This window comes from Monodon monoceros, unplaced genomic scaffold (genome assembly GCF_005190385.1).
Source record: "Monodon monoceros isolate NGI ecotype Baffin Bay Population unplaced genomic scaffold, NGI_Narwhal_1 Super_Scaffold_18, whole genome shotgun sequence".
In the NCBI taxonomy this organism is placed as follows: Eukaryota; Metazoa; Chordata; class Mammalia; order Artiodactyla; family Monodontidae; genus Monodon; species Monodon monoceros.
In genome coordinates this window covers 73,538,869-73,554,225 of record NW_021703774.1, presented here as the reverse complement: position 1 = coordinate 73,554,225, position 15,357 = coordinate 73,538,869, and the positions used below count along the sequence as shown (strand labels likewise).

The 15,357-nt window shown below is 42.2% G+C and overlaps 1 protein-coding gene across 2 annotated transcripts; it reads left to right on the top strand.

Annotated features, from left to right (window-relative positions):
- The first annotated feature begins 1,647 nt into the window (after nucleotides 1-1,647).
- Nucleotides 1,648-14,527, top strand: MRPS21 (mitochondrial ribosomal protein S21). 2 transcript variants are annotated; one of them, XM_029231208.1, is made up of 3 exons: nucleotides 1,648-1,695; nucleotides 2,130-2,244; nucleotides 14,241-14,527. In XM_029231208.1, the coding sequence occupies exons 2-3, from the start codon at nucleotides 2,162-2,164 to the stop codon at nucleotides 14,419-14,421; spliced, it is 264 nt and encodes an 87-aa protein (XP_029087041.1). In that variant the 5' UTR covers nucleotides 1,648-1,695; nucleotides 2,130-2,161; the 3' UTR covers nucleotides 14,422-14,527. The 2 variants fall into 2 exon arrangements, with proteins under 2 accessions (XP_029087041.1, XP_029087043.1); XM_029231210.1 differs by having other exon boundaries at nucleotides 1,676-1,913.
- The last annotated feature ends 830 nt before the right edge of the window (nucleotides 14,528-15,357 follow it).

Sequence of the window (15,357 nt, the reverse complement as noted above, 5' to 3'; positions counted from 1 at the left end):
ATAAGCATAATCATGTTCCAGTCTAGCTCTATTTTGGTACTTTGAACCTGGCTTACTCTAAAGCAGGCTTCAGGGTTTTTTTGTTTTTAGATTTTTTTTAAAATAAATTTATTTATTTATTTTTATTTATTGGGTCTTAGTTGCTGTGCGCAGGCTTTCTCTAGTTGCGGGGGCTACTCTTCCTTGCGGTGTGCAGGCTTCTCATTGTGGTGGCTTCTCTTGTTGCAGAGCTTGGGCCCTAGCCCCAGTGGTTGTGGCTCACACGCTCTAGAGTGCAGGCTCAGCAGTTGTGGTGCACAGGCTTAGTTGCTCCGCAGCGTGTGGGATCTTCCCAGACCAAGGCTCGAACCCGTGTCCCCTGCATTGGTAGGTGGATTCTCAACCACTGCACCACCAGGGAAGTCCAAGGCTTCAGTTTTTGTGTGAGGTCTATTAGCATAATTGATGACGATACATCTGTGTGTGTGTATGTGCCTCTGTGTTTTAGGGGAGGTAACCAAAGAACCTTATTACACAAGTACCTGGTTAGGACCTACTTTCTTCTGCGCCTTTCCCTACTGTATTCCAGTAGATCCGAACATATGTGAATAACCATAAAATGATATATATGTAGAAGTAACATACGAATAAAATAAAAGGAAAGCTGTTTCCACAATGAGGAAGAAATAAAAAAGGAGTTATTTATACTGTCACTAGGAGACAAATGGGATAGAAGCTGACATAAAAGAGTCTTTGATTCTAAATCCTGCAGGTGTTTCCCAATTCTTGTTTTTTTTAATTTATATTTTTGTCTGCGTTGGATCTTCGTTGCTGCTCACAGGCTTTCTTTAGTTGAGGCGAGTGGGGACTACTCTTTGATGTGGTGCACGGGCTTCTCATAGTGGTGGCTTCTCTTGTTGCAGAGCACCGGCTCTAGGCGCGGGCTTAGTTGCTCCGCGGCATGTGGGATCTTCCCAGACCAGGGCTCAAACCCGTGTACCCTGCGTTAGCAGGCGGATTCTTAACCACTGCGCCACCAGGGAAGCCCTGTATTGATTCTTTGTTCAGTGATTTCACTTTATTTAGTGAAATGTCTGAGAAGGTGATGTTATAGGAATCTGATAGTATGTTCATTTCATTTTTTTTTCCCTTCGTTTTCAGGCAGATGAGGGGGTAAAACTCTTTTCCATCCGGAGAGCAGATCTCAAGGAATCTGTCCTTGGCGAAAACAGGAAGCATGCTCAGGAAGCTTCGCCTATTCTTATTTTCCTTCCAGAAAAAGAAATGGATTATCTATTTAAGGTTTAATAGGATTACAGCAGAGATTGGCACCACATTTTAAATCAACTATACTTCAATTTTTAAAAAAAGATTTAATAGGATTAAGGGGTACGGAATCGGGCTGACCTCTGATGCCGAAGGACGGCGACTCCACGAGAAAGCGAGGAATCCGTTTAGGGCGGAATTTAAGGCAACAAGTATTTTGCTTTGTCAGGTGTTGAGTCCAGGCCCGGGGGTTGGCGGTGGTGGGAGAGGATTAGAGAAACAGCCAACCCCGGCCAGAAGGACGGTTGCCATGGTTTCCACGTAGCTTCATTTCCCTTTCAGCCTCATTGTCTTCGCGCGGCGCTGGAGATCACGCAACTTCCGCTTCCGGCCGGGGCGGGCTTCCAGTCGGCTGGGCGCCGAGCGTTGAGGACCTTCTGCGAAGGAAGGGTAAAGTGAGGCGGGTGTGGCGGGAGGGCGCGGTTCTCGCGATTCCCGCCTTCCAAGCACGGAGAGACCCTGTTCCCGGCTCCCACCCCAAACCGTCCTGGGACGAGGAGCGGTAATTGGGAGGGAGAGGGGACGCCTGCGGCGCGTCCCGGTTTTCCATGACCGGCCAGATAAATCTACGTGGGGACGCCCTGCTACCGTCTGTCTTCTTCCCTATGGTAGGGTTTGTATTGGCAAAGAGATCGGGCGAATCTTGATAACAAGTCGCGTATACTTTCTAGGATATGAGGACTTGCACGTGCCCCAGTCGCGCATGTTCCAGAGCCCGTTGCATTTCCGGGCCCTGAATAAGCTACGTCGTTGTGTATTCTGTTGTGTTTCTCTTTATTAGCTGGTCTCTATACTTTACTACCCCTTTCTCCGCCATACTTTAGGTCCTGCAGACTGAAGACTTAAATCCAAGGTCATGGCAAAACATCTGAAGTTCATTGCCAGAACTGTGATGGTACAGGAAGGGAATGTGGAAGGTGCATACAGGACCCTAAACAGGTAACTGGTTAGGGACCAGAATCAGGCCTAGACCAACTCTTGAGAAGTGCGGTGGTTATTCTCTCACTTCCCCTGTTGTAGGTTGTCTCAAACCAGTGTTCACAGCCTTGAAACTTCTCAGACCTTCAGTTTACTATATTAAAAATGAAATTCTTTCCCAAACCTAACTGTGAGGCTTACTTATCAGCCGTCATTCCTTTGATAATGAACCTGAATTCTATCCAAGACTTTAAAAAGAGACCAAAGGGAAAATCAAGTTATAAAATTGCTAGTAAGTGAAAACATAGTACATGATATATAGAAAGCTGAGTGAGGGATTGGTGTGGGACAAGGCTAATGGAAAAGATGAACTCAGATTTGGGATCTTAGAGAAGCAAGAGATAGAAAAGTGTTACAGGTTCAGAGAACGGTTAACAACACAAGCAAAAACAAGATGGAAATGAACTGGCTGGAGTGGAGGAGCTGTATTGAAAGGTTTTGAATGCTAGGGTAAGAGATGTAGAATGACTCTAATAAAAAACGCCTCACAGTTGTGGTTTCTCAAGAAAATAGTTCCTTAAGCTTCCCTTATCACTAGTTGTAAGGATTTTGACTTTCACTTATCATTTTCTCCCCAGTGAAGCAGAGTTTGGAGAAACAAATGCTTGTTGAGTTGAATTATCAAATAATTATATGAAAGAGATGTTAATATATGAGCTGGTCCTCTGCCTTAAGGCCACTAAGGTGGTAGCTTTATGTCAGAAGTAAGAGAAGCCTAGGGAGATTGAGTTATATTCCTTGGGTTACAATTGTTGAATGGTGGAAAGAAGCATAGATCACAATTTTCTAGTGCAATGTTCTTTGCTCTGTTACTACATTATTGACTAGTTTCTCTGGAAATGGAGAGACCTACGGCAGTCACTCTCCAGTTAAGAATCCTTATTTGATTGGGTTTAAATATAGGTGGGGTTCTTGGGGACTAAGAAGGTAAATGAAAGAGAACCAATTCTTATCCAAGCAAAGAGTTCTAGGTGTGTAGGGCTGGATGGCAGAGGACCATAGTAAATGAGGACAAAGGTGCTGTCAGAAGCTATGTAATTGAGAAGCAGTTGTAGGCTGAGGATGATTTGTATGTCTTTTAAAAGGATCTGGTCTTGGGTCAGCCTCTTCTTTCAGTGACTGTGCATGCCAGTCATATCCTTGGGCAGAAGCTGTTCCCTCTGCATTTTCACTTGGGTTGAAAGTAAAGATAATCAGTTAAGTACAGGGCAGTAAGATAATCCTATTTCATGTTTTTGTATTGCTGCTCATTCCCTACTCTCCTATTTTAGACCTTTAAGTGGCATGTCTGTGGGAGGGTTGAGATGTCTAATGATCTTTCTCTGCCCCTATACTGGAAGCACCAAGTGAATGTCTTTACAGATTCTGAAGTGAATTAGCTAGTGAGATGAAATGCTGAATTTGGGGAAAGGAAGTCTTGTAGATTACCTCACCCTTCTGACCTCTTCCTGTAAGTTTTTTGTTTGTTTGTTTTTTGGTTGTGCAGTGCAGCTTGCAGGATCTTAGTTCCCTGACGAGGGATCGAACCTGGGCCCCCTGCAGTGCAAGCGCAGAGTCCTAACCACTGGACCGCCAGGGAATCCCAAGTTTTTTTCTGTATGATTTATTTTGGTGGATTTAGATGGGTCTTCTAACTAGGGTGACTGTGATGTTTGTATTGTTAAGGGATGTCAAAGTAAAACAAATTTCCAGAGGCTCAGCTTTAGCTCCCCTCACCTCTTTTATTCTTAAAGAACAAATAACACAAAAGCAAGAATTTTGTTTTTAGGAAATTAACTACTCTGATGAAGAACCAAAAAATAATTTGTGCAGCATTATTTATTGAACCATTTCTTACAGTTGTATCAAGAAAGTAGCTACAGGGAATTCCCTGGCAGTCCAGTGGTTAGGACTCTGCCCTTCCACTGCAGGGGGCACGATTGGGGGTGGGGAGGTGGGGGCGTGAACTAAGATCCCACATGCTGCGCAGCATGGCCACAAGGCCAAAGAAAGAAAGAAAGAAAGAAAGTAGCTGCAACTTTAATACTTTTGACCAAAGCCAGGCCTAAAAATAGTTTTCTCACATAAATGAGGCAGCATAACTTAGTGGTTTAGAGCACAGAGCCAACTGACTGGTTCAGATCCCTGCTGTGCCATTTATTGGCCTCATAATCTGTGATTAGCTACTTAATATCTCTGCCTCAGTTTCTTCAGTAAAATGGAACTAATAATAGTGCCCACCTCATAGGGTTGATGTGAGGATTAAGTTAGTAATGTAAATAAATTGCTTAGGACAGTGCTTGGCACATAGTAGGCATTATGTGTTAGCTATTATCATAATTTGGAAGTAACTGTAAGGGAGTTTTTACCCTTTTGGTTTTACTTCGTGGGTGATTTGTTTATTCATTTGTTTTGAGAGATTGACAGTTTGCTTTAACTGTTTTTTCTCTTATGCTCCCTGATTATCAAGTTATGCTCAAGGTGGCCTGGAGGTGAAAAAATGAGAAAATAATTTAGCTTTATTTTGTCCTGAGGCTCTAGTTGGCTACTGGTATATTGGAATGACTTTTCCTATACATGCTGGTACTTTCCAACCAAGGCTTCTTCTCTATATGCTAATGCTAATCTCATTTTGAAATAACAGCATTTATTCCCTCTGTATGCACTGCTCCCTCATCCCCCATTTCCACTTACAAAAATTTAAAACCTGAAAAACAAAATGTTTCTAACTTCCTGCCTAAAGGAGTTGATCATCTCTCTATTGATGCCAAGTCTGCAGAAAGCATAAGGCCAATTCATCTTCGGAGAGAAGACTCTTCTTCTATTTTTTTGCCTGGGATTGTTCTAATTAACCTGGAAACAAATCTCTGTATCTCCGCCTCTTATGAAATCCTAATTTAGCAAATACCTTTTTATTTAAGCAACATGAGGGTTTTGCTTTTCCTGTTTTTTCTTTTTTTTTTTTTTTTTTTTTCATTTTATCTGAAAATCTTTCCTGATCGCAGGTGTGGAGTGGGTGTAGGTGAGAAAAAAAGAAATAAATGACAGAAGGTGAGGTGTGTTTGGATACCTTCTGTCATCTGGCCTGGCCTAGTACTATCTTATACCTTCTTGTTCCTAAGAATCTGTTTTCAAATATTTCTAAATTGATTTCTTCCTTCTTTCCTTTCTTCTTCCCTCCTTCCTCCTTTCTGTTAAACAAGAGTCCCATACTTTTAAGATTCTCTTTTTATAGGTGAATTGCAGTTTATGCATACTTTTTTCCTGGGTAGAAATGCTCATTTTAGTCAGAAACAGCAGGAAACTGGTCAGTGTAACGCTATGTGGTTTTTGACCCTGCTGCCAATCACCTGGGGGAATCTTTATTTAAAACAAAAAACAAAAACCCTCGTGATGTCAGGGCCCAACCTGAGACTAAATCAATCTCTCGATGGTGGCGTCTGACCAGCAGCATTTTTTACAATGTCTCGTGAGATTTTAATATTCAGCTAGGATTTTAATAGTCTTAAGGGTAGAGACCTATGCTTTTTCATTTGTATATTCCTTGCATTTACCAAAGTGTCAGGTGCATAGAAAGCTCTCAATAAATGTCTACTTAATGAATATAAATGTTCCTTTATCTTCTGTCACTCCCTAAGTTTAGTGTTTGTCAAACCTTTCCACTGAAGTATACTTAACAGGAGAGGAGAGTGAAGGAACTGTAAGGGGCTCTTCCACCACAAGCAAACATGGAATTTCTTTTTTTAATCTCTCTTTTTTTAATTAAAATTTTAGGTGATTTTTATTTGTTGTCTTTACGTTTGTTTTAGGGCTAGCACCCCCACTTCCACTCTAGTTAAAGTTGGTCCTCCAGGCAGATGCATTGAATTTATCTAGAGATTTTTGTCTTTGGATAGTACCCTTGGCATTCTATCAAGTATCCTAGGTAAGAAATGTGGTATTACTTTTTCCTCACTTCAGGGATTAAAACACCAACATAGGAATAGATCTGGGGGGGGGAAAACAATTTACATTGCTGAAAAAGAAAAGAATTTGATCAGAAAGGAGAGGCATGGTTAGGCAGGAAAAAAAAATGAAGAAATTCTGGTCCCAGACACTTAGGGCCTGAGGTGTGATGATCTCGTTTTAGGCTTCCTTATGAATTTGGAAAATTCGAACTTTGTGACTAAGGTTATCTAGGAAAACAGTGCAAGAAGTGCATGGTTGGAAGAAGCCAGCTTGGAGCAAGTATTATGGCAGTGATTTTTATAATCTTTGGGGAGGATATGTATTTTGTCAATGTAGATTTATTCTTTGGGAAGCTGCATATGTTCCTTTTTATCTTGGAGTGTTAGATACATATCCTTAAATTGTATTTTAGCCTCAGGAGAAAAAAGTGAACAAATATTTTGTTCTTAGGATAGGCAAGGACTTTTAAGCATCCAAATGTGAGCAGGTTGGTTCTGGAGTGTCCCAGCCTTCCTATCTGTCAGTCTGTCAGATAGGTACAGTCTGTCAGATAATACAGTAAACACAGTATTTTCTTTCTTTCCTTTTTTTTATAAATTTATTTATTTTATTTATTTTTGGCTGCATTGGGTCTTCATTGCTGTGTGTGGGCTTTCTCTAGTTGCGGGGAGCAGGGGCTACTCTTCATTGTGGTGCACGGGCTTCTCATTGCGGTGGCTTCTCTTGTTGCGGAGCATGGGCTCTAGGCGCACAGGCTTCAGTAGTTGTGGCTCACTGGCTCTAGAGCGCAGGCTCGGTAGTTGTGGCGCACGGGCTTAGTTGCTCCACGGCGTGTGGGATCTTCCCGGACTAGGGCTTGAACCCATGTCCCCTGCATTGGCAGGCGGATTCTTAACCACTGCACCACCAGGGAAGCCCAGTATTTTCTTTCTCTTTCTTTCTTTTTTTTTTTTTTTAATTTATTTAATTTATTTATTTTTTGGCTGCGTTGGGTCTTCATTGCTGCGCGTGGGCTTTCCCTAATTGAGGTAAGCAGGGGCTACTCTTCGTTGTGGTGCACAGGCTTCTCATTGCGGTAGCTTCTCTTGTTGCGGAGCACAGGCTCTAGGCACACAGGCTTCAGTAGTTGTGGCATGCAGGCTCAGTAGTTGTGGCTCATGGGCTCTAGAGCGCAGGCTCAGTAGTTGTGGCACATGGCTTAGTTGCTCTGCAGCATGTGGGATCTTCCTGGACCAGGGCTCGAACCCATGTGCCCTGCATTGGCAGGCAGATTCTTAACCACTGAGCCACCAGAGAAGCCCTTTTTTTTCTTGTATTGAAGTACAGTTACTGTATAATATTATATAAGTTACAGGTGTACAATATAGTGATTCACAATTTTTTAAAGGTTATACTCCATTTATAGTTATTGTAAAATATTGGCTATATTCCCCATGTTGTACAATATATTCTTGTAGCTTATTTATTTATTTGGCTGCGCCATGCAGCTTTGGGGACCTTAGTTTCCTGACCAGGGATCAAACCCGGGCCCTGGCATTGAAAGTGGTGAGTCCTAACAACTGGACCGCCAGGGAATTCCTCTTGTAACTTATTTTATACCTAATAGTTTGTACTTCTTAATCCTCTACCCCTATATTGCCCCTCCCCTACCCTCTCCCCACTGGTAACCACTAGTTTGTTCTCTATATCTGTGGGTCTGCTTCTTTTTGTTACTTTCACTAGTTTATTGTATTTTTTAGATGCCACATATAAGTGAGATTATACAGTATTTGTCTTTATATGACTTATTTCACTTAAGCATAATGCCCTCCAAGTCCATCCAAACACAGTATTTTCTGACACTTTACTTCTTTTCCTCTGGTTTTCCGTAATGTCCTCTGGCTGCCTTTGGTGTATATCTCTCTTAAATCCCAGGCTTCTCCTCGTTTCTCTCAGCTTTCTGATAGTTGGTAGTTTAAAAATAAGTTGCATGTTCTGCGGTCTAATTACAACAGTAGGTATGAGAGCAAATGAGAGGAAAGGGAGGTGGTTAAAGCTTTAGCATGTTTGGAGCACAGATGTAGTCTTACAAAGGAAACAGCCTATGTGTCTGCACAGTGAGACCACCACAAAATGCTTGTTATATAACCAAGGGCCCTCATTGGTGCCCTGGGATGAAGAGATGGAGAGTGGGGGTCATTAGGAAGCCCTGCGTGATTGGCTGGTGCCCAAGTAAAGAAAGGCAAGCACACTGGAAGCATGCCCAGTTGAACCCTTTTATTCCTGGTAGGTGAGCTTCTGGGCCCATTGAGTCCTTCTGTGTACATGTTGATCCTGATGTAGGCTGGCTACACTGACATGTGAGTCTGCCACCCCCAAATTCCCCAGCCCAGGCAGCTCAGCTCCTTTTACATAGTCTGTTGAACTGGCAGCTGAGTTCTTCTTAAATGTTAGGTTGCCAGGCGCCCAAACTCCGGGTTGATCTGTTTACTCTAAACCCCTTGGTTGACTAGTCCTTGAACTACCTGTGAAAGCAGAAGCATCATTAGTAACACCCTCTCTATTTACTTCATGAGTTCTACAAAACACTTCCTACATCCTTTATTAGAAATGAGTTGAGTAGATGCCTCTACTTTAGGGATTCTGGAACATTTGAAGATAATCTGTGCTTTTTCAGGATACCTAGAAAGTGCAAGGTAAGGAAGGAAATCCTCACCTTGCACCTTGGAATTTATTTGGTTTGTGTTTTGGAACTAGAACCATCCAAGGAACACCATTTAGCAATCCCATCATTATGTTGGGGGCCACCGATCTTTTCACTTTTTTCACCTCCTCTGACATTCCTTTGGTACTTTTTTCTTGTCTTTCTTTTCTGCCTGACCACACAGGCATTTACTTGGTAAGATGATCACTTCTGTTTCAGAACCCTTTTGAAACTCCAGTAGGATACCTGAGTGTGTTTCTAAACTCCTCCTCCTTTTGCTGTTTTCTTTCATACTACTTTAAACTGTCTTTGTCATTCCAGTAGGCTCTTCTTCCTAGGTGAAGTCATATCTAGGGTCTCTGTTCTTTTCATAGTTTCTCCTCAAATCCAGTCTCCTTGCCCTTTTTATATTTCCAGTCTTTCCCTTTCAGGCACTTTTTTTGTTCTTGTTTTTTCTGTTTTTTCTCTAATATACTAGTCTCTAGTCCAAAAAGTGGCCTTCATTAAATAGCAGTAAACAGGGTCTAGACAGAAATAAATACTTAATTGTTTGGATCAATTCCTTTCCCTTTGTATGCCATGTCTTCTTGGCTTGCATCTTTTTACTCTAATTAAGGAGCCTGGCCCAGCTCTTTCCTCCCTCATTTTTCGCTTTGCCCATGGGCACCACAATAATTTGTCTTTCAAACCTCAGTGGTTTTTGTTTGAGAAGCAGAGTGCTGTTACAGAGCACTGCACTAAAGATCTGAATTCTACTGCTAGCTCCATTTTGTGATCTTGGGCAGGTCAGCCTCTCTAAACTTCAGTTTTCTAATCTGTAAAGAGATGACGGGAACTCCCCTGGTGGTCCAGTGGTAAGATCCTGCATGCCACGTGGTGCGGCCAAAAAAAAAAAAGATGACATTACCTGCTTAATCAGTTTCATAGGATAATGATTAGGGTCATGGATATGAAAATGCTATCTAAAGTCTAATGTGCCATTTTAGTAAAGGTAATATTGAGGCCTTCTGAGCTAATATCCCCAAGAACTGTGTCTGTTAGAAAGTAACTTAATCCCTTGAGCTGTGGACATTTGTTAGTCACCAAGAGGATTCATTTTTGTCATACATTTACTGATATTTGCTCTTTTGCCAAGTACTATATTAAATGCAAAAATGAAAGACTTAATCTCTAACCTTAGAAAGCACGCAACCCCGTAAGGGAGAATTTAAAAACTAAAAAACCAAACATGGCTAAATATAATACTGTCTGATAAGTGCTTTAAAAGTGTACTGTGGCATTGGTTCTCCCTGGACCATTAGCAGCGAAATCATTTGGGAACTTGTTAGAAATGCAGATTCGTGGGCCCCACCCTAGACCTGTGGAATCAGAAACGAGGTGGCACAGCAGTCAGTGTTTTAACAAGTTTTCCAGGTGACTGTTGCATGAGTCTCAAAGTTTGAGAACCACTGTGCGTTGGGAACAGAGAGAAGGAGTGATTAATTTCTCCTGGACCAGTTTACAAATGTCGTTACCCCTTGATCTGGGCCTTTGAAGAATAAATAGCCTTTCATAAAACAGAAAAAGAAAGGAATCATATTCTCAGAGAACATCATGAACAAATGTAAAAAATACATGTGTAGTGTGTTTGGAAAACACCTAGTTCAATATGACTAGACATAGGCTTTTTAGGGCAAGTTATTAAAGATAAAGCTAGAGAGAGAGAGGGTGAAGCTCAGTTGTTTAGGACTTTGAGCTTAGACTAGTGGTTCCCAAATTTATCTGCACATTGCAATTACCTAGGGAACTTAACAAACCCTGCCCGTGTCCCTCCCCTCTTGTGACTTAATTGGAATGTTTTAAAGATCCCCAAGTGATTCTAATATGCAAACAAGTTTGGGAACCACTGGCTTAGACTATTTTGTTTATTGGGAAAGATTTTTTAACGTCAGAGTACACAATCTGATTTATTTTTTATAAATTTATTTATTTATTTTTGGCTGCATTGGGTCATCGTTGCTGCGTGCAGGCTTTCTCTAGTTGGGGCGAGCGGGGGCTGCTCTTCGTTGCGGTGTGCAGACTTCTTATTGTAGTGGCTTCTCTTGTTGCGGAGCACAGGCTCTAGGAGCACGGGCTTCAGTAATTGCAGCACGCGGGCTCAGTAGTTGTGGCTCATGGGCTCTAGAGCGCAGGCTCAGTAGTTGTGGCGCACAGGCTTAGTTGCTCCGTGGGATCTTCCCAGACCAGGGCTCGAACCCGTGTCCCCTGTATTGGCAGGCGGATTCTTAACCATTGCGCCACCAGGGAAGTCCCACAATCTGATTTATGTTTTAGGACAATAATTGGTGTAGGGAAGGAGAATGGAAATAGGGCAGCCTGTTTACCCTTCACAATTCAAATAAAGTATCCGTTAGAAAGCTTTCATAACCACCTTCTTATCAAGTCCAGATTATATACCTCTCCTGTGTGCTTCCCTTATCTTTGCATCTATCACATTCTATTGTAATTCTTACATAATTGTCTTCTCTACTAGACTGCAAGGGTAGGGAACTATGCCTAAGTTTGTTTTATATCCTCAGCATTTAACACAGTGTCTGGTACAGAGTTGGGATTCCATAAATACTTATTGATTAAATGACCAGTTAGATGATTATTTCAGTACAGGTATAAGGACCATAATAAGAGCTGTAGCTATAGGGAAAGGAGAGAAGGAAAAGATCTAAGAACTATTTCAGGTTATAGAATGTATAGGATATTGTAAATGTGAGTGTAGGAAGTAAAGGAGAAGGCCTACTCCAGGAACATGGTGAGATTTTTAGCTTGACTAACTGGTGATGCCATTAGCAGAGAGAGTACAGAGGAGGAAGAATGAATTTTAGGAGGAGATAATAAAATTCGTTTTGGTGGGGTTTAAGGCAATTGGAAACATCAGTCTAGCTCTAAGATAAGATTGGGGCTAGAGATAATGATTTAAGAGTCAACCAATGTCTGGGTCCGTTCTCAAGTGTGGCTCTACATTAGAATTACCTGAGGGGTGTTTTAAAATATACCCAGTGTATAACCCCACTGGAGACCAATTAAATCAGAATCTCTGAGGAGTGGGACCAAGGCATGAATACTTTTTAAAGCCTCTTCAGGAAATGATTGCATTGTGCACAGGGTTGAAGCCTGTGGTAAAGTTTAAGGGAATCATGTAGAACCAAAAAGGAGGTGGTTTACAGTCAGAATCTGGAGGGATACCAACAGTCAAGGGTAAATTAGGAAGAAAGCCAGCAATGGAGACCCTTTTGTGGGCCAAGATACTGAGTCTTTGGTGCCCTACTTTTTTTTGGCTGTGTTGGGTCTTCGTTGCTGCACGCAGGCTTTCTCTAGTTGCGGCGAGTGGGGACTACTCTTTATTGCAGTGTGTGGGCTTCTCATTGCGGTGGCTTCTCGTGGTGGTGGCTTCTCGTTGTGGAGCATGGGCTCTAGGCGCGTGGGTTTCAGTAGTTGCAGCATGTGGGCTCAGTAGTTGTGGCACGTGGGTCCTACAGAGCACAGGCTTCAGTAGTTGTGGCACACGGGGCTTAGTTGCTCTGTGGTATGTGGGATCTTCCTGGACCAAAGATTGAACCTGTGTCCCCTGCATTGGCAGATAGATTCTTAACCACTGTGCCACCAGGGAAGTCCCCTGGTGTCCTGCTTTTCTATTGTACAACTCTAGTGTTGGATCCACATGACTTCTGGGCATGACTGTGTTTTCAACAGAACCTGAATTATCTACTCCTCCCACTTCTGGGAGTTGGCAACAATTCCCTTGCCTCGCATCTCCCTGCCACTAAAACCTAGACAAACTGATCTTACAAATCAGCAGGAGCCTAGGAGAGGATCCCAAAGGATAGTGGTTCCCATGTCTCTTCACATTTGTAATGTACCCAAAGCTCAAATCTTTTCAAGTACATGTTCAATCTATTATTGTTATCTTGGGCTTTTGGTATAACATACTAGCAATAAATAGGGTTTCCCACTGAGCGGAAGTAGCTGGTAATTTCTTATTTTTATTTCCTTCTGCTGTCCCCCTTCCAGTTATAATTAAGCCATGTCTCAACTTCTCTACCTCCAATTGTGTTTTTGACTTACTTTTTACATGTAATGAAAGGAAAGGGTAGGCAGGAATGGGGTCATGTAAACAGTGCCAGGATGGAGGGCAGTGCCAGGATGGAGGGCAGTACCAGCAGGTGCCTCCAGACCTCCTCAGGACCAACTGATGATGAGTTGAGAGGGAGAGACAAGTTGCAGATTGGAGCCAGAGCTCTCAGGAGCCCAGGGATAAGGTAGGTTATAGAATAAACCCCCGTGTCCTCTTGGCTCAGTGAGAACAAAGGGGCTAGTTTGAGTTAAGCGTGTTATGAATCCAAGAGAAACTGTGTTGTAAGGAATTAGGTGGGCAGGAAAAAACAAATTGAACTAAATTAAGATTAATAAAATACGGTTTCTGTCTTCAGGGATTATTAGTCTAGTGAGGGAGACATTTGTATAAATAACTAACAGAATGGCAAAATGAAATAATCTCTAAATAGGTATACAACAAAATTATTTTCTCTAAGAAGATGAGAAAGCTTTTGTGGAGAGATGGCATCTGGATTTAGCATCAAAAAGATGTGGAAAATCTCAGAAGGTTGGCAGCTAGGGGTTGGGGATGGCATTCTAGGCTGGGGAAGCAGTGTGAGTAAAGACTTGGTATTAATGTGTGTTCAGAGAGTAGTCATTAAAGTAGTGTGGTTGGAGCATGTGGTACATGGAAAAATTATGGTTGAGGCTGTTATTTTAATGCTCCCATTTGTATCACTGTTGTGATAAGGGCCTCTCCTTTCCCTGTATTAAGTGGGCCCAGATATTTCTCAGACTTACAGACTTCAGCTGCATCAGCTCTTAAACACAGTAGGGGTGGAACTACATTCCCCACTAAGGACCACGTAGGAATCACCCCTAGTTATTTTTTCCTATTGCAAATGACTCACCCATTTGAAAATTCTGAAATGGCCCCTTGGTTGAGACTCACTGCCATAGGGAGCCACTGTTCTTTTGGGTCTGTGCCATATCCCTCAGGTGTGTTGTGGTAGGAAAAAAAAAAAAAAGGTTGAGAACATGACCATGACTATAAACTCCCCAAGAACAAGGACTGTATAATTAATTGCCTTTTTATTTCCCCACATATTACTGTTTGGTGCCTGGCCTCTGTATGTTGGCAGTTAATGCTGTATTGTCACTATTTCACACCATTTTTACAGACACCAGTTATTTGGTCAATTGATTTCTGATCATTGTGAAACTGGAAAAGAACAATAAGGAGCCTAAGCCTCTAACTTCATTGCCTGTCTTTATACAGAATCCTTACCATGGATGGGCTCATTGAGGACATAAAGCGACGGCGATACTACGAGAAGCCTTGCCGCCGGCGACAGAGGGAAAGCTATGAAACCTGCCGGCGAATCTACAACATGGAAATGGCTCGCAAGATCAACTTCTTGATGCGAAAGAATCGGGCGGATCCGTGGCAGGGCTGCTGAGGCCTGTGGATAGGAGGCCCCATGTGAAAATCCTTATCCAGCTGTCTCCACCTCTTTTCTTTCTCCCACCCCATTTTCTCTTACCTTTCTTACAATAAACTCACATATATGCGAGAAGGCCTGCATATATAGAAGCAATCCCACTAGTCAGCAATAGACACTTTCTTGTATTAAGTCAAAGAGAAACCGAGTCCAAAAGTAGTCTGGGAGTAGAATGGTGGTTGCCAAGGGCTGGTGTTGGGAGGAGGGGAATGGGAAATTATTGTCTAATGAGAGCAGAGTTTCAGTTTGGGAAGATGAAAAAGTTCTGGAGGTGGATAGTGGTGATACTTGCACAACAACGTGAATGTACTTAATGCCACTGAACTGTACACTTAAATGATTAAAATGTTAAATTTTATGTTTTGTATATTTTACTGTAATTTTTTAAAAATATTTATTTATTTATTTGGCTGCGCCAGGTCTTAGCTGCAGCACACAGGATCTTCGTTGCCGCCTGCGTGATCTTTAATTGTGGCATGAGGGATCTAGTTCCCTGACCAGGGATCGAATCTGGGCCCCCTCCATTGGGAGCATGGAGCCTTAGTTGCTGGACCACTAGGGAAGTCCCTATATTTTACTGTAATTTTTAAAAATGTAGTCTGAAGTGGGAAATTTTTTAAAATGTAGTGGAGTATATCTACCATGTCTAATTTTTATGAAACCCAAAGCAAGATCTTGTTGGAAAATGATCTATTCCTCTTTACTGAACCGCCTTCCAACTATTAGGTAAAAGGAAGAGGAAACATGTATATATTTGGAATAAATTCTACTTCTGAAACACCCATCAACCAGGGTAGAGAGCTGGAACCCTTCCCCAAAGGAATCCTTAAGACAGTCTAACATTCACCCCTGTTTTGTCTTTCCTGTGGTTTTCCTAAAGGAGGCTAGTGGAGG

Bases quoted from the DNA above. Each gene is read 5' to 3' on its own strand.
- MRPS21 (XM_029231208.1), top strand. From the start codon at position 2,162: ATGGCAAAACATCTGAAGTTCATTGCCAGAACTGTGATGGTACAGGAA. The intron at 2,245-14,240 runs GTAACTGGTTAG...GTCTTTATACAG, and splicing joins GCATACAGGACCCTAAACAG to AATCCTTACCATGGATGGGC.